The sequence below is a fragment of the Mirounga leonina genome, unplaced genomic scaffold (genome assembly GCF_011800145.1).
Source record: "Mirounga leonina isolate KUSES-001 unplaced genomic scaffold, KU_Mleo_1.0 Mir_170, whole genome shotgun sequence".
Taxonomy (NCBI): domain Eukaryota; kingdom Metazoa; phylum Chordata; class Mammalia; order Carnivora; family Phocidae; genus Mirounga; species Mirounga leonina.
In genome coordinates, this window is record NW_023270433.1 from 35,281,121 (window position 1) to 35,301,724 (window position 20,604).

A 20,604-nucleotide genomic window follows, 5' to 3' on the forward strand; every position below is an offset into this window, starting at 1 on the left:
TTATTAAGAGAGAGCCTTCCCCACTCCCCCCTGCCCACTCACCCCTAAAAGCCTTCACAAGGAGTATCTTACCTCCTCAAGACGATTTGCTGAAAATACCCATTAGAGACTGTCTTCCTTCCCATGAAAGCCCACCAGGAAATTATCCTTCTCCAAGATCCTAAACTCAAGAAACAATAACTCCAGGGGAATCCCTTCGAGAACCTTTGTGTCTCTTTAACTGTCCTCAAGAGCACTGTCTACCTTGTCTGCACCCTTTTGCCCCACCCCTGGCACCCTCGCAGTATCTCTGGCTTCCTTACCTGATCGTGGCCTGTCCTCTCAGGTGAGATGGTACGACAGGCCCGCATCCTAGCCCAAGCCACCTCTGACCTGGTCAATGCCATCAAGGCTGATGCTGAGGGGGAGAGTGATCTGGAGAATTCTCGCAAGCTACTAAGCGCCGCTAAGATCCTGGCTGATGCCACAGCCAAGATGGTGGAGGCTGCCAAGGTACAAGGCCTGTGCACACTCCCAGACTGAGACCTGAAGGGAAGTAGAAAGGTCCGGAAGGTCACCCTGTCCTGATGGGAGGGACCCAGGAAAAGCAGGAAATACATGAGAACAAATAGAAGCACTCAGGAGGTAAATGCGCCCCAGGCTTCAGGTGGATGGCGGCCCAGGCTTCGAGCCAATGTGGCCTGCTGGAGTGCTTGCTAACTGACAAGGCAACCGTGCCCCTTTTCCTCCCCCAAGTCCAAGGTCTGCTGTCCTTACTTTCCCCTACTTTGCTGCCTGCTTCCTGGTCTCTCCTGGGAATGCACAGTCAACAGTGCAGAGAGAGACAAGGCAGGGGGACATAGGGACGCAAGGTGCAGAATACTGTCCAGAAGAAGCCAAGAGGCTCTCATACTCCCTGAACTCTGGGGCTCCTCAGTTTGCAGGAGTAACCAGGTCCCCGGATGGGGTTTTTGAGATCCCTGCTCTGAACTGTGTCCTCCCTGTCCCAGAGAGCCCTCCTCACCCCTCACTTGCCAGTGGCATTTTGTGTGGGGAGTAGGGAAAGACACATGGCTCTCCTCCCCCCAAGAGGGAAAGAAGACCTAGTTCCACCTGAAGAGGGTCCAAAGGGAATCCAGGGCCCCCCTGCACTTCCCTTGCGCCTGCCCGAGGCAGCTCATCTCAGCTGTGATCACCTTGAGTGCGGGTAGTTAGAAATGACTTGGGAAAATGCTGGAGTCTGGAGGGGCCAGAGCAGAGCTTAGCTGGGGGCCGCAGGGATGCTGCGACGCGGGTCTCCCCACTTCTCGCAGGGAGCCGCCGCCCACCCTGACAGTGAGGAGCAGCAGCAGCGGCTGCGGGAGGCGGCCGAGGGTCTGCGCATGGCGACCAATGCGGCTGCGCAGAACGCCATCAAGAAGAAGCTGGTGCAGCGCCTGGAGGTGAGGCTGGCGAGTGAACCGGGAGCAAGAGTGTGGGCGCTGTGGGAGGAATGATGTGCAGAGAGAGACTCGATCGGCGTTTCCTCGTGGCGTAGCACGGCCAGGGTGGGCAGGGACTGGGTGGGGGACCGCCCGGGGCTTGTCCTAACCACTCTGTCCTCACAGCACGCAGCCAAACAGGCTGCAGCCTCAGCCACACAGACCATCGCCGCGGCCCAGCACGCAGCCTCCGCCCCCAAGGCCTCTGCCGGCCCCCAGCCGCTGCTGGTGCAGAGCTGCAAGGTGAGACTCGGTGGGAGGAGGTGTGGGATGGGGGACACTTTCCCCCGGTCTGTGGCGAGGTGGCTCTCATGACCTTTTCCCCCCACAGGCTGTGGCAGAACAAATTCCACTGCTGGTGCAGGGCGTCCGAGGGAGCCAGGCTCAGCCTGACAGTCCCAGTGCTCAGCTGGCCCTCATTGCCGCAAGCCAGAGCTTCCTGCAGGCAAGGCACCCTCTCCCGCCTCTCAGACAAGACTCTTCCCACCCTCTGAGCCCCCGAGATTGCCCACAGTTTAAAGCTCCACCAACAGCCTCCTTCCCAGACAGAGCCACAGCGCTCACCGTGTCCTAACCATCATCAGTCCCTGTACCCAAGCAGATGGTACATTCGTCTGCCCGCCTGTTCCCCAACAGCCAGGTGGGAAGATGGTGGCTGCTGCAAAGGCGTCCGTGCCGACAATTCAGGACCAGGCTTCGGCCATGCAGCTGAGTCAGTGTGCTAAAAACCTTGGTACCGCATTGGCCGAACTTCGTACCGCTGCCCAGAAGGTATGGGAGCTGGCTGGCTTTGCAAAGTGAGGGTAGGAGCGCCTGGATGGCGCAGTCGGTTAAGCATCCGACTCTTGACTTCGGCTCAGGTCATGATCTCAGGCTCATGAGATCGGGCCCCGTGTCAGGCTCCACGCTCAGCGCAGAGCCTGCTTAAGTTTCTCTCTCCCTCTCTGCTGTGTGTGCAGGCACATGCACACGCTCTCTTTCTCTCTCAAATAAATAAATATTTTTTTAAAAAAGGAAAGGAAGAAAATGAGGGTGGAGTTCTGGGATGATGGGGACTCTGCAAAATAACCGAAAACAGGGATAATTGTATAACCTGGGGCATCAGTGGGAAACAGCAGTACCTCCGGTACCCAAGCCCCCTTATCACTGTAGGCTCAGGAAGCGTGTGGGCCTTTGGAGATGGATTCTGCACTGAGTGTGGTACAGAATCTAGAGAGAGACCTGCAGGAAGTGAAGGCAGCAGCTCGAGATGGCAAGCTTAAACCCTTACCTGGGGAGACCGTAAGTATTCTTAAGACCTCATTCTTGGGCACCTGGGTGGCTCAGTCGGTTAAGCATCTGCCTTCGGCTCAGGTCACGATCCCGGGATCATGGGATTGAGCCCCACATCGGGCTCCTTGCTCAGCGGGAAGCTGCTTCTCCCTCTGCCTGCCGCTCCCCCCTGCTTGTGCTCTCTCGCTCTCTGTCAAATAAGTAAATAAAATCTTATGTAAAAAAAACCTCGGATGCCTGCGTGGCTTAGTCGGTTAAACATCTGCCTTCGGCTCAGGTCATGACCCCAGAGTCCTAGATCGAGTCCTGCATAGAGCTCCCTGCTCAGCGGGGAGCCTGCTTCTCCCTCTGCCTGCCGCTCCCCCTGCTCTCTCTCTAAATAAATAAAATCTTAAAAAAAAACAAAAAAACCCCACCTCATTCTTAATCAAACCCTGAGGTTTTCTTTCCCACCTGCACTCCAGAGCTGCCCAAAACCTTCATTTAAACTGCCAGCTGATCCCAACTCGCTTCTCAAGTTCCCATTTCCCGGTTCTTTGTGCCCCTGAGTCTCCCACTTCATCCCTAGATGGAGAAATGTGCCCAGGACCTGGGTAACAGCACCAAAGCAGTGAGCTCCGCCATCGCCCAGCTGCTGGGGGAGGTTGCCCAGGGCAATGAGAATTACGCAGGTATGTGGAGGGGCTGGGGAAAAAGAGCTGAAGGAGGGATGGAGCTGACAGAGGATGCCACGGGGATCGGGGCCGGGCAGTAAAGGCACCTTTTCCCTTCATCTCCCCAGGGATCGCAGCTCGGGATGTGGCAGGTGGGCTGCGGTCACTGGCCCGGGCCGCTCGGGGTGTAGCTGCCCTGACGCCAGATCCTGCCGTGCAGGCCATTGTGCTTGACACGGCCAGCGACGTTCTGGACAAAGCCAGCAGCCTCATCGAGGAAGCAAAAAAGGCAGCTGGCCATCCAGGGGACCCTGAGAGCCAGCAGCGGCTTGCCCAGGTCAGGTTTGGGGAAGAGGCCACTTCCCCCTACAGCCCAACCTGCCTGGAGCAAAATCTCATCCACACTGATAGGCACCTTCCCAGGTCTGCTCTTGACAGCTCCTGTCTGGATTCCCCCCTTTCTCTCAGTCTTGGTAGGAGTGTCTCAGTTAGCCTGAGGCAGGGGCCTAGCTGAACACCAGCTTCGAGACGGTTTGATCACTATCACTTGATACCCTAACTTCAGCCCCTTCAGCCACACACCCCCTTTCCTCTTCACTTTCGGAGGCAGTAGATCGGTTGTTTCCCATGTCCCCATGAGTGGAGGAAGGGCTCTCCCAAACTGTTTCCATTTTGGCAACGCCTGTCTCCTTTTCCACCTCAGGTGGCTAAAGCAGTGACCCAGGCCCTGAACCGCTGTGTCAGCTGCCTGCCTGGCCAGCGAGATGTGGACAATGCCCTGCGAGCAGTGGGAGACGCCAGCAAGCGACTCCTGAGTGACTCGGTAGGAAGACCAGGGGAGGCACGTAGGAGCTGAAGAACTCCAAGCTTCTCCTTCCACCTCTGGACCTCTCCTTGACCTTGACTTCCCAGATGTACCCCCTTTCATTACTCCCAGGCTCTGTGCCCACCTCCCAGCGCTCCTTGACCAAACTCTCCCTCGCACCGCTCCCCATGCTCGCTTCTGACTTTCTCTCTGACCCTGCAGCTTCCCCCCAGCACCGGGACATTTCAAGAGGCTCAGAGCCGGTTGAATGAGGCTGCTGCTGGGCTGAATCAGGCAGCCACAGAACTGGTACAGGCTTCTCGGGGAACCCCCCAGGACCTGGCTCGAGCCTCAGGTCGATTTGGACAGGACTTCAGCACCTTCCTGGAAGCTGGTGTGGAGATGGCAGGACAGGCCCCGGTATGAAAAGGCACAGGGTCCGGCTCAGGGGTTAGGCGAGAGGTACCCGCGTGACTGCTCAGTCCTGACCTTTGCCTGCCTCCCTCCCTTCCTCCCTCCCTTCCTCCCTCCCCCTCCCCAGTCTCTAGCAACATTTGAGTGTCTGGGACGGAAGAGCCCTTTTAGAGACAGATAAGAAAGGACTGACTGGACAATGTGTTGACCTTTTCGCCTTCAACAGAGCCAGGAGGACCGGGCCCAGGTTGTGTCCAACTTGAAGGGCATCTCTATGTCTTCGAGCAAACTCCTTCTGGCTGCCAAGGCCCTGTCCACAGACCCTGCTGCCCCCAACCTCAAGAGTCAGCTGGCTGCAGCTGCCCGGTATGTAGGAGCTGGGAAGCCCAGCCCGGCAGTGTTGAAGAGACTGGGGAGGGGACATTTCATGAGAGGTCCCAGCTTAGGAGCGGTTACACACGAAAGAGAAGCAAACACTTCCCGTGTGTAGAGGACCCGAGAAATACGGCCTGTGTGTGCATCCACTCAACTTCCTCTTCCTCCCAGGGCGGTGACTGACAGCATCAACCAGCTCATCACCATGTGTACCCAGCAGGCGCCAGGCCAGAAAGAGTGTGACAACGCCCTGCGGGAATTGGAGGTGGGCACTCAGCAGGCTGAGTGGTGTGGAGGCTGAGGACGGTATTCTGGGTCTGGGGGTGAAGGAGGTGGCTTGAGTCCTACTTTGTCCTCCCCCTGTCCAGACTGTCCGGGAACTCCTAGAGAACCCGGTCCAGCCCATCAATGACATGTCCTACTTCGGCTGCCTAGACAGTGTGATGGAGAACTCAAAGGTAAGTGCGGCAAGGGGCCCAGGAGGGCTGGTGGCAGGAAGATGGGACAAACCAGGGGCTCCTCCGCCCCTCTCAGGACAGGGACGGGCTCTCCCGATACCCTCTCTTTCTCAGGTACTGGGTGAGGCCATGACTGGCATCTCCCAAAACGCCAAGAACGGGAACCTGCCTGAGTTCGGGGAGGCCATCGCCACAGCCTCCAAGGCCCTCTGTGGCTTCACCGAGGCAGCCGCACAGGTTATTCCCCTGCGACGGTCCCCACACGCTCCCCTGCTTTCCCTCCCCCGCCTCCTCAACAGCCTGACGCTCCGGTAGATAACCAAGAAGTGATGTTTGCAAAACCAACTCTATGGAAGCTGGGTTTCTTTCCCCTCCTCGGTGGAGATGTTTGTCAGCAACCATAGAATACCAGCAGTTCTGGTCGCTGTCACCCCTGAGCCCCTGGCACCTTGGGTTAGGATGACACTGTCCAGTCAGTGGCCCTTTTCCAGCCCTGGCTTTCTTGGTATATGCTGACTGGCATATGCAAGTTCTTTTTCACATAATTATCACTTTATTAAAATAGTACCAGTGACTACAGTTCCAGTTAATTGAGTCACCACTTTGCCTTTTTATGCAGTTACGAAGATTAAAACAATGTTCGCTGTGAGAGTATTTTGCTTTAGTACATGAACCCTTAAGGCAGGCTGGCTTGAGAGTTCATCTCAGACTGTTTCCCTGAAAGCCTACTAGCCTGCTCCCTCAGTCTCCCCTACCTCCCTTTGCCCTGTTCTGTTGGGTGGCCTATTCCAGATGGTATGACTTATTTCTGGAAAAGCAGAGAGAGGAACAAGTAGAGCGACCATGTGTTGAAGTAGAAATCAAACCTTCTGCTGGTCATCTAATCATAAAAAATCGTTGGCAGCCGTTACACCCATCCCTTCCCTCTCTCCAAATCTCTGAAGCATGGAGGTGTTGTAACAACCTGCAGAGTTTTCGGACTCATGCGTAGGGGCTTTGCATGCGCGCTCGTGTGTGTGCGTGCCGGGATGGTTTTCAAACCTTTTTGACTTCTACTTAGAGTAAGCAGTACTTTTTACCTTACAATCCCCCAGATACACATCTACACAGAAGTTTGATGAAACCCTTACCATGTGGTTATCCTTTTATTTTTTATTTTTTATTTTTTTTACCTTTTCGACCTTCTGAAATGTTTAAACACATTTAACAAAACAGGAGAGGTTTTTTCTTTTTTTATAGTGCTACTATCATTTGTTAATATACCTCTGCTCACATAGGACCCTGGCTACTAAACTTACCCCTACTCCCCTTTGTCCCCACTGTCACTAGTCGGTCCCACCTGAGAGATGGTCTTTCTTCCTTACCCCACCCCTCTCTCTCCCCAGGCTGCATATCTGGTGGGGGTCTCTGATCCCAACAGCCAAGCTGGGCAGCAAGGACTGGTGGAGCCCACGCAGTTCGCCCGTGCAAACCAGGCAATTCAGATGGCCTGTCAGAGTTTGGGGGAGCCTGGCTGTACGCAGGCCCAGGTAACTTAAGAGAGCAGGTGCTATGGGCAAGTCTGGGAAGCGGTGCCCGGCCAAGATGGACTGGCCCAAGAGGGAGATGTGGGAGATGTGGGAGATGTGGGGGCGTATCGCTGACCTTCCACACATGGCTTCTCTGGGGGTAACTGTCTTCTCCTGCCATGTTTCTTGTCACTCTTAGTTACTGCTAAGTTCAGAACTTCTCTGTAGACACTTTGAGTTCACTCTCCTCCTTACCCTACTACAGTTTCTCCATCAGGGTGGCCGTCTTCCATCTCCCCCTTCCCACACCCTGGCCATCTTTGGGTATCTCTGTCTCCCAGATCTTCACTTTCCAGGTGACTCCGTCTTTCCTAATGAGACTTGCAGAGGTCTTGCTCTCCTTCCCCCATGGCGCAGGGCCCCTGCCCTCATCATGGCTCTCCCACACGTCTGTCTCCGCAGGTGCTCTCTGCAGCCACCATTGTGGCCAAGCACACCTCCGCGCTGTGTAACAGCTGCCGCCTGGCCTCCGCTCGCACGGCCAATCCCACCGCCAAGCGCCAGTTTGTACAGTCGGCCAAGGAGGTGGCCAACAGCACAGCCAATCTTGTCAAAACTATCAAGGTTGTCCGTGTTTGAGATTCCCAGCCTCCCTCTGACCGTCCAGTCTCCTCTCCCCCAGTCCCTGCATCCGTCCCTGGGGCCTTCTACCACAGCCCGTCTGCCTGAGCCCAGGCCCTTCCGTGTCCGTACAGGTCCCCACCAGCCCCTCCCCACCCCCTCAGCCCAGGAGAGGACGCCGGCGCTCCGCCTCCCTTGCCTGCAGTCAGTCCTGAGGTTCTGTCCCTCCCCCTTGCAGGCACTTGACGGCGCTTTCACAGAAGAGAACCGTGCCCAGTGCCGAGCAGCAACGGCCCCTCTGCTGGAGGCCGTGGACAATCTGAGTGCCTTTGCATCCAACCCCGAGTTCGCCAGCATTCCTGCCCAGATCAGCCCTGAGGTGAGGCGATGTGAAGGGAAAACCAATGGGCCGGCCGCCCCCTCACGTTTGCAGGAGTCTTGAGATTCACCTCCCTGCCTCCTCTCCCCCCAGGGCCGGGCTGCGATGGAGCCCATTGTGGTCTCCGCCAAGACAATGTTGGAGAGTGCCGGGGGACTCATCCAGACAGCCCGGGCCCTAGCAGTCAATCCCCGGGACCCGCCGCGCTGGTCGGTGCTGGCTGGCCACTCCCGGACCGTCTCAGACTCCATCAAGAAGCTCATTACAAGCATGAGGTGTTGCAGGGGCAGAGAACCAGTGTGGCTAGGAAGCACAGAGCAGAACGGGGGGAGGGTAGTGCAATTAGATGGGATAGGCTGTTGTCCAAGATTTGGGGGGCATGGGGAAAGATAGACTAGCGTTGTTTTAAAGGGCGGTTCGTGGTTTTGGAACCTATGATGTGTCTACAGGGACAAGGCTCCAGGGCAGCTGGAGTGCGAGGCGGCCATTGCAGCTCTGAACAGCTGTCTGCGGGACCTAGACCAGGCTTCCCTCGCTGCTGTCAGCCAACAGCTTGCTCCCCGGGAGGGAATCTCTCAAGAGGTAAGGGGGAAATGGGTTATACGGAAGGTTGCATCTGGGGAGAGAGATGGCACACTCGAGGAAGATGGGGGATCCAGGAGTGTGCCTCATGGAGACGTCAAGGGTATAGGAGGAACGTGCCCAGGGGAGTGAGCGAGTTCAGTATGGAAGGAGGTAGCAGGCCCTGTTCCAGGTCACAGTCAGGGCTCAAGTTCGCTTCTTTCCCAGGCCTTGCACACTCAGATGCTCACTGCAGTGCAGGAGATCTCCCACCTTATCGAGCCACTGGCCAGCGCTGCAAGGGCTGAAGCCTCCCAGCTGGGACACAAGGTACCCGGAGAGATAAGTGGGGAGTCCCGGGGCAGGGCAAGCGAGGGTTCCAGGCCCAGCTGACCTCCGCTCAAACCCCTCGCCTCAGGTGTCCCAGATGGCCCAGTACTTTGAGCCACTCACCCTGGCTGCGGTGGGAGCTGCCTCCAAGACCCTGAGCCACCCGCAGCAGATGGCGCTCCTGGACCAGACCAAAACCTTGGCAGAGTCTGCCCTGCAGTTGCTGTACACAGCCAAGGAGGCTGGCGGGAACCCCAAGGTACTGAAAGTGGGAGGGAGGGGCTGCCACCAGGAAGAGGTCAGAGAAGCAGAACACCAGAGCCCCCCTCCACTCACTCGCTCTGCCCCCAGCAAGCAACTCACACCCAGGAGGCCCTGGAGGAGGCTGTGCAGATGATGACAGAGGCCGTAGAGGACCTGACGACAACCCTCAACGAGGCAGCCAGTGCTGCTGGGGTTGTTGGCGGCATGGTGGACTCCATCACCCAGGCCATCAACCAGGTTAGAGTCCTTGGGTGCCTGTGGTCAGAGGCTCCCCTGGGCCAGGGTCCCTGAGCTCAGTGTCAGAGACCCTGATGGTCTGTCTCCTTTCCCCATCCGCCTCCCTCAGCTAGATGAAGGACCAATGGGTGAACCAGAAGGTTCTTTTGTGGATTACCAGACGACTATGGTGCGGACAGCCAAGGCCATTGCTGTCACCGTTCAAGAGATGGTGAGTTTGGGAGAGTGTAAGAAGGCCACCCCCAGGGAGCTTAGTGTGGGCATAACTTTACTTCTGTCGTCCCCAGGTAACCAAGTCAAACACCAGCCCTGAGGAGCTAGGCCCTCTTGCTAACCAGCTGACCAGTGACTATGGCCGCCTGGCCTCCCAGGCCAAGCCTGCAGCTGTGGCTGCTGAGAACGAAGAGGTAAACATGGGGGCAGCTGCCGTGAAGGCCTTCCCCGCCGCCCCTCACAGAAAATCGCAGTAGCGTGCCCTCGTCCCCATCATGTCAGCCTCTGGGGCCGTCCCACCCTTACTCTGTCTAGCCTTCTGTAGAAGGGGAACACCCCCTCAGGGCCACTCCACTAAAGAGTGATCAGGGCTCGTGTAGGGACAGGATCAAAGTCATGGGGATAGAGGAGACAGCCGACAATCTAGAGATTTCCTGGTCTGCCGACACCCCTCTGGGACTGTGGCTGCTTCTCTCCTATCCTGCAGGTCTGTAATCTCTTCTTAGTTCTTCCTTGTTGCAGACCCAAGAAGTTCTTCCTTCCCTAAGCTCCTGGCTTTCCAAGAAAGCAAGTAATTGGATCTTACCACCACACACCTAATCCCCAGCCCCAAACCCCTCCTTAACCACATCCCGGCCAAATCGTAATCCGTGGCCCTCTGATTCAAATACCCCAGCATAAAGTGCTTCTCCCCCACCTCCTCACTGGGCTTAACATAATCCTCACCAGTTGGTGCCTACATGCTATTATTTTCCATGTGTAGGAGGTGACCTCCTGCCTAAAGGATGTGAAACAGGAAATCTGCGTGCTGGGCACTTTTTCTCACCACCCCTTTAGTCTACGATGCGTGTTCTGTTAGGTCCTTCGTGACTCCTCCAAGCACAGTGGAGGTCCCCGAGTGCCATTTGTAAAGGCCATCTCCCTTTCCCATCCGCTCACAGATAGGTGCGCACATCAAGCACCGCGTGCAGGAGCTGGGGCATGGCTGTGCCGCTCTGGTCACCAAGGCGGGCGCCCTGCAGTGCGGCCCCAGCGACGCCTACACCAAGAAGGAGCTCATAGAGTGTGCCCGGAGAGTCTCCGAGAAGGTGACTGCGCCCATCGCCGTGGACTGGGGCACTGGCTCCCCGACCTCGCGGCGGCCCTTCCCATCATCTTCCTGCCTTCCCAGCCCTCTCCTCCGCCCCTTCTCCCGGCCACCGGTGACCGCCCCCTTCCATGAGGCACCGGCCGGAGTCCCCACGTGCCTTCCCTCCCCCAGGTCTCGCACGTGCTGGCCGCGCTGCAGGCGGGGAATCGTGGCACCCAGGCCTGCATCACGGCCGCCAGTGCCGTGTCCGGCATCATTGCTGACCTCGACACCACCATCATGTTCGCCACGGCTGGCACCCTCAATCGCGAGGGGGCCGAGACCTTCGCTGACCACCGGTGAGGAGGGAACGGGCCTCCTGGAGGAGGGCCGGGGGGGGTGGTGGCGGGAGAGGCTGCAGGGGCTGCAGGGGCTGGGGCAGGCCTGTGAAGGGCTGACTAAGCCGGGCCCTCCCTCAGGGAGGGCATTCTGAAGACCGCAAAGGTGCTGGTGGAAGACACCAAGGTCCTGGTGCAGAACGCGGCCGGGAGCCAGGAGAAGCTAGCCCAGGCTGCCCAGTCCTCCGTGGCCACCATCACCCGCCTCGCTGACGTCGTCAAGCTGGGTGCAGCCAGCCTGGGAGCCGAGGACCCTGAGACACAGGTAGCCGCCCGACGCCCCTACTTCTGGTCAGAAGCACTCACCGCCTGTTGCCCCTGTCTCTCCCACGGACCAGAGCTTGCGCTCCCTCACGCAGGTAGTGCTGATCAACGCAGTGAAAGATGTGGCCAAAGCCCTGGGAGACCTCATCAGTGCCACGAAGGCCGCGGCTGGCAAAGTCGGGGATGACCCTGCTGTGTGGCAGCTCAAGAACTCTGCCAAGGTTGGAGGGGAACGAGCACAGCATCAGCAGAGGGGCGGATCGTTGCACGTCCTCCTGTTCCTTAACGTGACCCCCCGCAACTCCTCTGATGCCCCCAGGTGATGGTGACCAATGTGACATCGTTGCTCAAGACCGTGAAAGCCGTGGAAGATGAGGCCACCAAAGGCACACGGGCCCTGGAGGCAACCACAGAACACATACGGCAGGAGCTGGCGGTGAGCGGGTGCTGGGCGCCCCGGGGACGTGGGTCCGAGAGGGGTCGTGACAGACTGTGAATCTCCTCATTCTCCTCGCTCACTGCCACATGCGTCAGTGAGCCGTGCTGGTGTCTTTCCCCCCCTCTCCTACTTCCGAGTTAGCGTTGGACACCTGCCTTCTCCCCACTCCCGCTGCCGCCAGTGGCCTCCGAGCTGCCACATTCAGTGGCCTCCTCTTGGCTTTCATCTTCAGACATTTCGAAATCATTTGACTTTGTGAACAAGCCTGTCTGGAATTCTTTCTTCCCGGGCCCTCGTGACAGCGGCTTCTGTCTTTGCTTCTCGAGCGCCTCTCCTGTGGCGTCGGCGAGCCCCCGTCGGCCTAGGAAACGCGGAGGCCGGCCCAAACTGGTGCAAATCGCCTGCTTTCTCTGTCCTCTTCTTTGGCACGTTTAACCACTTCCCCGGCCGTTTTCTAGCAAGTTGACTTCAGTTCTGAGTTTAGTTATTCTCAGCTGCCTGTTTGACAAACCGCTGAGATGCCAGGCCTCCCAGCTTCTGGCCAAGAAGCCACTTCCTCTTAGGACGGGAGCCGCCTCAGTCACCTGTGACTTCCCGGTCTTGGTCCCCAATCCGGGCCATTGCTCGACCTCCCAGCCGCCCTCCCCTTCTCTGCTCCTCTCAGCCCTCCTCTCCTGCCCCTCTGTGGGCACCCGGGTTGGGATCCTCGTCCGCTCTCCCTCCACCCTGCTGTGCGGGTGTTCCGCCTGGGACTCTCCTCTCCTCCGACTGCTGCCATTCTCCTCTCCTTCTCATCTTGCTCATTTCTGAATTCCCCTGATATGGTCCTCGGCGATGCCCAAACTGAAACTCTTTAACTTTCTGCCTCCCAAACCTGAGCATTCCTTGGTCCTTCCCATCTCAGTCAGTGGCACCTTTTAATAACTCAGATCCTAAAGGCAGGAATGCAGCTGTAACGTCCGTCTTTCTCTCGTTCCCCACACCTAAGCGCGTTGCCAAGATGTGTCAGCGCTCCCTCCCAGCGGATCTCCTTTTCTCTTTTCCCCATCCCCACCACCTCCACCTCGTACAAACCGTCACCAGGCCCACAGTGTATTTATGCCGTAGCCTCCATCTGCTCTGCCCCCTCACTCACCCCTCCGATGCGCTCTCTGTACACGGGAGCCAGAAAATGTAAAGGATGTTATGTCACTTCACTGCTTAAAACCCTTTAGGGAGTGTCCTGGTGTCTGTGGTAAAATCCACACTCCTTAACCGTCACCTTCCAAGCCCCGCGGGCCCCTGCCAACCTCCCTCCTTCAGGCTGCAGCTTAAATGTCCTCTTCTCAGAGGCGCCTGGCTGGCTCAGTCGGTGGAGCATACAACGCTTGATCTCGGGGCCATGAGTTCGAGCCCCACTTTGGGTGTAGAGATTACTTTAAAAAATAAAATAAAATCTTAAAAAAAAAAGTCCTCTCCTCAGAGAGGCTTCCCCAGCCACCTACCTGAGAAAGGACCTCATTTTTATTTCTCAGCATGGCACCCTCTTTATTTCCTTCACAGCCCAGTTCAGTCTTTAGTTTTTCTGCTTGTTTACTTATTGTCTGTGTCCAAAACGATAGTGTAAACTCCATGAGAACAAAGGCCTTGTCTCCTTTATTCCCCACTGCACTCCTAGCACCTCACACAGAATCTACCACCTGCTGATTTTTAATAATTTGCTGGATAAACACATACATCAAAAAAAAATTTTTTTACTTACTATGCAAAATTCTGAGTACCTTGGTCTGATACTCAAGGCCCCAACAACCTTTTTTCCACCATCCCTATAATTCTAGAACATTGCTTGATAACTCTCTCACTTGACATCCTGGTTATTCATGGCCCACTGTGTACCTAAAACGCCCTCCTGTTATCTAGGTCTCTTAAGACCCAGCCCTGGGGCGCCTGGGTGGCTCAGTCGGTTAAGCGTCTGCCTTCAGCTCAGGTCGTGATCCCTGGGTCCTGGGATCAAGCCCCGCGTTGGGCTCCCTGCTCAGCGGGAAGCCTGCTTCTCCCTCTCCCACTCCCTCTGCTTGTGTTCCCTCTCTCGCTGTGTCTCTCTCTGTCAAATAAATAAATAAAATCTTTAAAAAAAAAAAAAGACCCAGCCCCTTGCCCCACCTCTGCCACTCACCCCTTCAAGGCTTCTCTATAGTTTAGGAATGAAAACCCAGCTCAAAGGTAATTCAAACAAATAAACTCTCAAATTTCAAACAATATAAATTTCAAACAAACTCTCCCCAATCACTTCGGTCAGAAATGACCAGCAGCCTTCTGTTAGCTGTGATACGTGAACTCCTCCAAGGACCTGACCTACACTAAGTACTCAGTGAATGGCTGTTCTCGAGCCCGTGGATCAACGGACCAGTTTATTACAAGTAGAGTGCTACATTATGCAAGTCAGTCTCACTCACTGTGCAATTTTCCTTCTTGTTCGACCCCCAACAGGTCTTCTGTTCCCCAGAGCCACCTGCCAAGACCTCCACCCCAGAAGATTTTATTCGCATGACCAAGGGTATCACCATGGCAACAGCCAAGGCTGTTGCCGCTGGCAACTCCTGTCGCCAGGAGGACGTCATCGCCACGGCTAATCTGAGCCGTCGCGCTATCGCAGACATGCTTCGGGCTTGCAAGGTAGAAACCCTGAGAGCGAGGCGGAAGTCCGAGGCGGTGCGGCAGCTTTAGGGCAGAACGTGGGAGCGGAGAAAGTGCAGGGGCTCCGGGGGCCTGGAGCTCTGTGGGACCCTAACGCTAACTCCACGGGCCAGGAAGCAGCTCACCACCCAGAAGTGGCCCCTGATGTGCGGCTTCGGGCCCTGCACTACGGCCGGGAGTGTGCCAACGGCTACCTGGAGCTGCTGGACCACGTGCTGCTGGTAAGGAAGGCGGCCGTTGTCTGCTCCTCGTACCAGCCTCCCTGCGAACGGCCCTCTCCCCATGTGCTCCACACCCAGCTCTCCAGTTGGCTGTTCACATCTCCTCCCCGCCCACCTTCTATGTCCCAAATCTGTTCTCATGCCCCAGCCTCCCTTCCACTGGGGGCCCCATCATTCTCAGCATCTTTGGTTTTCCCGCTCACCTCTTCCTCTTCATTTCTTTTATCGCCTCTCTTCCCACCTGACCGCCCCCTTCTCTACCTTCGTCGTCTCTTCTTTCTCCTCATTTCATCATTCTCCTTGCTCCCTGTCAGCCGGTGAGTGACACACAGCCCCACTGTCTTCCCCACGTGTGCGGTGCGGGGCCGGGAGCACACCTGCGCAGGCGGCATGGGGTTTGCGGGCTGCGGCGTGGAGCGGTCCCGGCAGGGGGCAGGGGGCAGGGGGCACGGCTGGCCTGTCGCTTAGCTCCGGCGGAAGCTAAGCTCTGATGCTTCCTGCTCCCTGGCCTCTCTTCCCCAGACCCTGCAGAAGCCAAGCCCAGAACTGAAGCAGCAGCTGACGGGACACTCAAAGCGTGTGGCTGGTTCGGTCACCGAGCTCATCCAGGCTGCTGAGGCCATGAAGGGTGAGGGGTGACCAGGGGCAGGGCGGGAAGGGCAGCCTTTGTCATGGGGGGGGGATCTCTGCCTCTTGGTTGGGCTTGCTCAGAGCTGGCCTCTGCCCGCAAGTCCCCACAGGTGCCGGGGGCGCTAACCATGCTGCCCAGTGCTCCTGACCTCCCTGCTCTGCCTTAGCCCTTGTCTTCCTCCCTTCGCCCCACCAGGAACAGAATGGGTGGACCCAGAGGACCCCACAGTCATCGCTGAGAACGAGCTCCTGGGGGCTGCGGCCGCCATTGAGGCTGCAGCCAAAAAGCTGGAGCAGCTGAAGCCTCGGGCCAAACCCAAGGTCAGTCCTCCCCCGTCCCTCTTCCCGCCCCGCCTACTGCCCCCACCTTCACTTTGCGTCTCTCTCTGCAACCTTTGTCTGTTCCTTGTAGGAGGCGGATGAGTCCCTAAACTTTGAGGAGCAGATCCTGGAAGCCGCCAAGTCCATCGCGGCGGCCACCAGCGCCCTGGTAAAGGCGGCGTCAGCAGCCCAGAGGGAACTGGTGGCCCAGGGGAAGGTACGTACTCGGACGCGCATGAGAACGGGCACAGCAGCCGCTTTGCTGCCCGTCCTCCAGTTGATGGGGGGCTTTTACACGCCCGCGGAGGGCACAGGTGTGAGTAGGCCCTCCTCTTTCCCCCACAGGTGGGCGCCATTCCAGCCAATGCACTGGATGACGGGCAGTGGTCCCAGGGCCTCATTTCTGCTGTGAGTACACAGTGCCCACTAGGTCCCTCGGCTAGGGAGGCTTGAGAAGGCCGGGGGGGGGGGGGGAGGACCAGGGCAAGAGGCATATTCTAACCTAACCCTCCCCACTTCAGGCCCGGATGGTGGCTGCGGCCACCAACAATCTGTGTGAAGCCGCCAATGCCGCCGTACAAGGCCACGCCAGCCAGGAGAAGCTCATCTCATCAGCCAAGCAGGTGGCCGCCTCCACAGCCCAGCTCCTTGTGGCCTGCAAGGTCAAGGCTGACCAGGACTCTGAGGCGATGAAACGACTTCAGGTGAGGAACCCTGGCCATCCGACGGCCCCTTGGGCTGTGCCGCCTTAAACCGTTACCCCCAGCCGCGCGTCCCCGTGAGGGCGTAGAGCGACCCTCTCCGCTGAGTCTCCAGCCTCCCGCTGCCTTCCCTCTGCCCAGGCCGCCGGCAACGCGGTGAAGCGAGCCTCCGACAACCTGGTGAAGGCGGCCCAGAAGGCCGCCGCCTTTGAAGACCAGGAGAACGAAACAGTGGTGGTGAAGGAGAAGATGGTCGGGGGCATCGCCCAGGTGAGCATCGCCCCGGACACCGCCCGACACGGCCAGCAGGGCGCTCACGCCGCCGGCGCTGGCCCCGGGCCGCCCCGCGCCTGGCGCGCCCTCGGGAACTGAGCCCCTGGTCCCCACCCCGCAGATCATCGCCGCACAGGAAGAGATGCTTCGGAAGGAGCGAGAGCTGGAAGAGGCGCGGAAGAAGCTGGCCCAGATCCGGCAACAGCAGTACAAGTTCCTGCCTTCAGAGCTTCGGGATGAGCACTAGGGCAGCCGCCGCTATTTAACGCAGACCCGGCCCAGAGACTGTGCGGCCACTACCAAAGCCTTCCGGGCCCGCCCCGCCCGCCCCGCCCCAGCACTCCCCAGAGTGCCTGCCAAACCCCGGGCCTGGGCCTGCCCGGCCCGCTGCACATGCCCCCGTGCCCTCCCTGCCTCCAAGTGCCTTCGTGCCCTAGGGCCCCCTAAGTGCCTGCCCCTCCCTAGCGTATTCACGCTCCAAGAGTAGTAGTAACGCTGCTGCGCCTCGGCCTGAACCTGCCGGGGCTCCCGCCCGCTCCACCCTGCCAGTCCCCACAGCCTTGGCTCTACTCCTCCTTTCCTGATCCTGTCTCTACCCCCACCCCCGGCTACCTGTGGGGGCCACGGGGCTGTCAGCCCCAGACAGGTCGTGCTCCCAATAAAGGTCATTCTGCCTGCGACCCCCGCCTGGCTTTGTGAGGAGATGGGAGATTCTCCTCAGGGAAGGAGAATGTGGAGGAAAGAATGCAATTCAGTTCTATCACCAACTTCCCCTGGCTCAGAAATGGAGTGGGGGCACATTGTGGCATTCTGCCCCTTGCGGCCCCTTCCTCCTCCTTGCACCCAGATCCCCAAAGTCACCATAGTTAGGAAGCTGAGAAGTCCTGTTGTCCCCTAGCTCACTGGCCAGCACTGCCCACGCCTCACCAAGTGTCATTCTTCTGCTGGGACGGCAGCTGCCACTGCTCTTTGTGGCTACCGAGGCCACTCTGTGCTGCATCACTGCTCAGAGTATTTGAACAAACGCAGTTCCTGGCCGAATTCAAAGTTTGCAAAAGCAGTTTTGCTGAAAAGAACAAGCCTGTAAGTTACAAGTGTCTGAGCCTCAGAGACCTAGGACCACAGATCTGGTGGAGGCTGTTAACAAGCAAAGAGTCCAACGTGAGGCCGCATCGGGTGGGTTCTCCTGCTGACAGGGCACTTGTAGGCCCTCCCAGGCCTTGTGGTTACTCCTGCCTAGAATAGCACTAGAAGAAAAAGAATTGAAAAAGCTTGACCCTGAGGTAAGACCATCAGGGGGCACAGCTCCCCTCATGGCCAGGCGGGTCCCGGTAGCACCCTTCCAGTTGCCCAGGTGCCCTGCTAATCTGGAGGTTAGGTGGAGGGAGGCGGTCAGGGAGGTGGTTGTTATTTCCGCTTCCTTCCGACTTCACCCCCTCTGCCCACACGGCATGGACCAGGTGGCGGTCCTCTCAGGTCCGCCATGATTCTCATGCGTGACTCTTTAACCAGCCCTGTGGCCCAGAATATTTCCTTGTCTCTCCCTCCAAGGAAAACACAAACATCGCCCACTACTATTCTTGGGTGCGTTTCACCTCCTTGAAGCTACGGCATCTTCTACTCCTACCCCAGTAGAGTAAGTTTAAAGTAGGTGGAATTGGGACACCTGGGTGGCTCGGTTGGGCAACTGCCTTCAGCTCAGGTCATGATCCCGGCGTTCCAGGACTGGGCTCCCTGCTCGGCGGGGGTCTGTTTCTCCCTCTGACCCTTTCCCTTCTCATGCTCTGTCTCTCTCTCAAATAAATAAATAAAATCTTTAAAAAAAAAAAAGTAGGTGGAATTACTTTGTCCTCCCCAGAGTGGCCCATTAGGGAAGGTGCCAACTTCCTACCATCACTCCCGTGATTAATTCATTCAATATTTGCTAAGCCATGCCCATGCTAAGCACTGGAAAACAGAGATGCATTATCACCTCTCTGACGCAGAGGCCCGGCAACTCCAGTGCATACCACTGTGGCCCCCTCACCTCAGATTCAATGTCCTAGTATCGTGAGTTGGGAACCTAGAGTTCAAATCCCTTCTACAACCTCCCCAACAAGTGGTAGTCCAGACTGTCTGAACTCCTCCAGCTATCAGCCCAGGACAGCTGCTTACTCCTGCCACCACTTCCCTGCCATGTCCCCCAAAACTGACCAATCCCATACCTCTTACTAGTGTTGCCTCAGGGAGCCTTCTGGGGAGAGGCTCGATTACCCATTAGACTAGCAGTTCTTAAAATGTGGTCCTCAGGCACCTACTGGTGCCCAAGACCCTTTCAGGAGTACATAAGTTCAAGATTATTTTCATAACACTAAGACATTATTTTCCTTGTTCACAGTGCTCAACATTTGTACTGACCGTGCAAAAATGATGGTGGGTAAAACTGCCTTAGCACATAACAAGGCACTGGAACGAACTGTACTAATAATGGCTGTAATTTTCACCACCATGCACTAGCAATTTAAAAAATAAATGCCAGCTTCACTTAAGAATGTCCTTGATGAAGCAGTTTTTAAAAATCAATTGTATTAAATCTAAATCCTTGGGTAACAAGTGTTTTCAATATTTTTTTTAAGCAGGCTCCATACCCAACATGGACTCAAACTCATGACCCTGAGATCAAGAGTTGCATGCTCCCCTGATTGGGCCAGCCAGGTGCCCCAGCTTTTCAATATTCTATGTGATGAATTGGGAAGTATGCACAGAGCACGTCTGCTGCGCACCAAAGTATGACGGTGTCTCAAGGAAAGCACTTAGACAATCATTTGACTTGTGAGCTGAACTAGCTGCTTTTTTCATGGAATACCACATATGCTTGAAAACGATGGATGAACCATAGTTATCAGACTTTAGTATCTGGCAGAACTTTTCTCAAAAAGGAACAAAGGAACTCTATAATATAAGGGGAAAACCCGACAGTATTTTTTTTTTTTTTAAGATTTTATTTATTTATTTGTGAGAGAGAGAATGAGAGACAGAGAGCATGAGAGGGAGGAGGGTCAGAGGGAGAAGCAGACTCCCTGCTGAGCAGGGAGCCTGACGTGGGACTCGATCCCGGGACTCCAGGATCATGACCTGAGCCGAAGGCAGTCGCTTAACCAACTGAGCCACCCAGGCGCCCTATTTTTTTTTTTTTAAGATTTATTTATTTGAGAGAGCGTGTGCACAAGCATGGGGGGGGGGGGGCAGAAGGAGAGGGTGACAGAGGGAATCTCCAGCAAACTCCCTGCTGAATGAGAAGCTGGTCTCATCACGACCTCACAATCCTGAGATCATGACCCGAGCCCAAATCAAGAGGCAGACACTTAACTGACTGAGCCACCCAGGTTCCCCAAAACCCAACAGTATTTGTTGCCAATTTGAACTTTCAAGTAAAAATCAGAATTCTGGAAAATTTGTATCTGCTACCATGAGCTTCAGTTTCCCAAAACTTAAAACTTAGACTTTTCCGTTGAAACCAATCACCATATTAAGGAATTTGATTTCTTTTTATAATGTATAATGAAATGTATTAACATTTGTAACATCTGCATAGCTCAGTGAATAAATATTTTCCAAATGACCAATGCATGATGTTACATAATTATCCCTGGGTAAAAGATCCCAACCAAAGTGGGGCACCTGGGTGGCTCAGTCGTTAAGCGTCTGCCTTCGGCTCAGGTCATGATTCCGGGGTCCTGGGATCGAGCCCCGTGTCGGGCTCCCTGCTTGGCGGTAAGCCTGCTTCTCCCTCTCCTGCTCCTGCTTGTGTTCCCTCTCTCACTGTGTCTCTCTCTGTCAAATAAATAAAAGATCCAACCAAAGTGCAGAACAGACCAGTGGATTTTAATGTAACATAGTACAAAAAAGTTATTGACGTGGTTTCAGATTCCACATTGCAAATAACCCTTAAGAAACTACCATTTGTCAGGGCGCCTGGGTGGCTCAGTCGTTAAGCGTCTGCCTTCGGCTCAGGTCATGATCCCGGAGTCCTGGGATCGAGCCCCGCATCGAGCCCCGCATCGAGCCCCGCATCGAGCCCCG

General features: G+C 56.4%; 1 protein-coding gene across 3 annotated transcripts in view; it reads left to right on the forward strand.

Moving 5' to 3' along the window:
- The window catches only part of TLN1 (talin 1), a 31,778-nt gene extending 14,556 nt beyond the window's left edge, over positions 1 to 17,222 (forward strand). For 2 of the 3 annotated variants that reach the window (XM_035016348.1, XM_035016349.1), the window contains exons 20-58: positions 326 to 492; positions 1,293 to 1,421; positions 1,587 to 1,703; positions 1,792 to 1,905; positions 2,097 to 2,231; positions 2,613 to 2,741; positions 3,301 to 3,403; positions 3,514 to 3,722; positions 4,089 to 4,208; positions 4,413 to 4,610; positions 4,831 to 4,970; positions 5,151 to 5,244; positions 5,348 to 5,437; positions 5,552 to 5,674; positions 6,823 to 6,966; positions 7,408 to 7,569; positions 7,805 to 7,945; positions 8,039 to 8,220; positions 8,395 to 8,527; positions 8,735 to 8,836; positions 8,925 to 9,095; positions 9,188 to 9,337; positions 9,447 to 9,548; positions 9,625 to 9,744; positions 10,492 to 10,638; positions 10,812 to 10,978; positions 11,099 to 11,282; positions 11,377 to 11,502; positions 11,601 to 11,717; positions 14,190 to 14,375; positions 14,510 to 14,617; positions 14,932 to 14,934; positions 15,140 to 15,245; positions 15,444 to 15,568; positions 15,660 to 15,785; positions 15,914 to 15,976; positions 16,090 to 16,272; positions 16,411 to 16,539; positions 16,664 to 17,222. In XM_035016348.1, coding sequence (XP_034872239.1) covers positions 326 to 492; positions 1,293 to 1,421; positions 1,587 to 1,703; positions 1,792 to 1,905; positions 2,097 to 2,231; positions 2,613 to 2,741; positions 3,301 to 3,403; positions 3,514 to 3,722; positions 4,089 to 4,208; positions 4,413 to 4,610; positions 4,831 to 4,970; positions 5,151 to 5,244; positions 5,348 to 5,437; positions 5,552 to 5,674; positions 6,823 to 6,966; positions 7,408 to 7,569; positions 7,805 to 7,945; positions 8,039 to 8,220; positions 8,395 to 8,527; positions 8,735 to 8,836; positions 8,925 to 9,095; positions 9,188 to 9,337; positions 9,447 to 9,548; positions 9,625 to 9,744; positions 10,492 to 10,638; positions 10,812 to 10,978; positions 11,099 to 11,282; positions 11,377 to 11,502; positions 11,601 to 11,717; positions 14,190 to 14,375; positions 14,510 to 14,617; positions 14,932 to 14,934; positions 15,140 to 15,245; positions 15,444 to 15,568; positions 15,660 to 15,785; positions 15,914 to 15,976; positions 16,090 to 16,272; positions 16,411 to 16,539; positions 16,664 to 16,789 — 5,171 coding nt within the window. In that variant the 3' untranslated portion in view covers positions 16,790 to 17,222. The remainder of the gene's footprint in view (positions 1 to 325; positions 493 to 1,292; positions 1,422 to 1,586; positions 1,704 to 1,791; positions 1,906 to 2,096; positions 2,232 to 2,612; positions 2,742 to 3,300; positions 3,404 to 3,513; positions 3,723 to 4,088; positions 4,209 to 4,412; positions 4,611 to 4,830; positions 4,971 to 5,150; positions 5,245 to 5,347; positions 5,438 to 5,551; positions 5,675 to 6,822; positions 6,967 to 7,407; positions 7,570 to 7,804; positions 7,946 to 8,038; positions 8,221 to 8,394; positions 8,528 to 8,734; positions 8,837 to 8,924; positions 9,096 to 9,187; positions 9,338 to 9,446; positions 9,549 to 9,624; positions 9,745 to 10,491; positions 10,639 to 10,811; positions 10,979 to 11,098; positions 11,283 to 11,376; positions 11,503 to 11,600; positions 11,718 to 14,189; positions 14,376 to 14,509; positions 14,618 to 14,931; positions 14,935 to 15,139; positions 15,246 to 15,443; positions 15,569 to 15,659; positions 15,786 to 15,913; positions 15,977 to 16,089; positions 16,273 to 16,410; positions 16,540 to 16,663) is intronic. The other variant, XM_035016347.1, reaches the window with a different exon arrangement.
- The last annotated feature ends 3,382 nt before the right edge of the window (positions 17,223 to 20,604 follow it).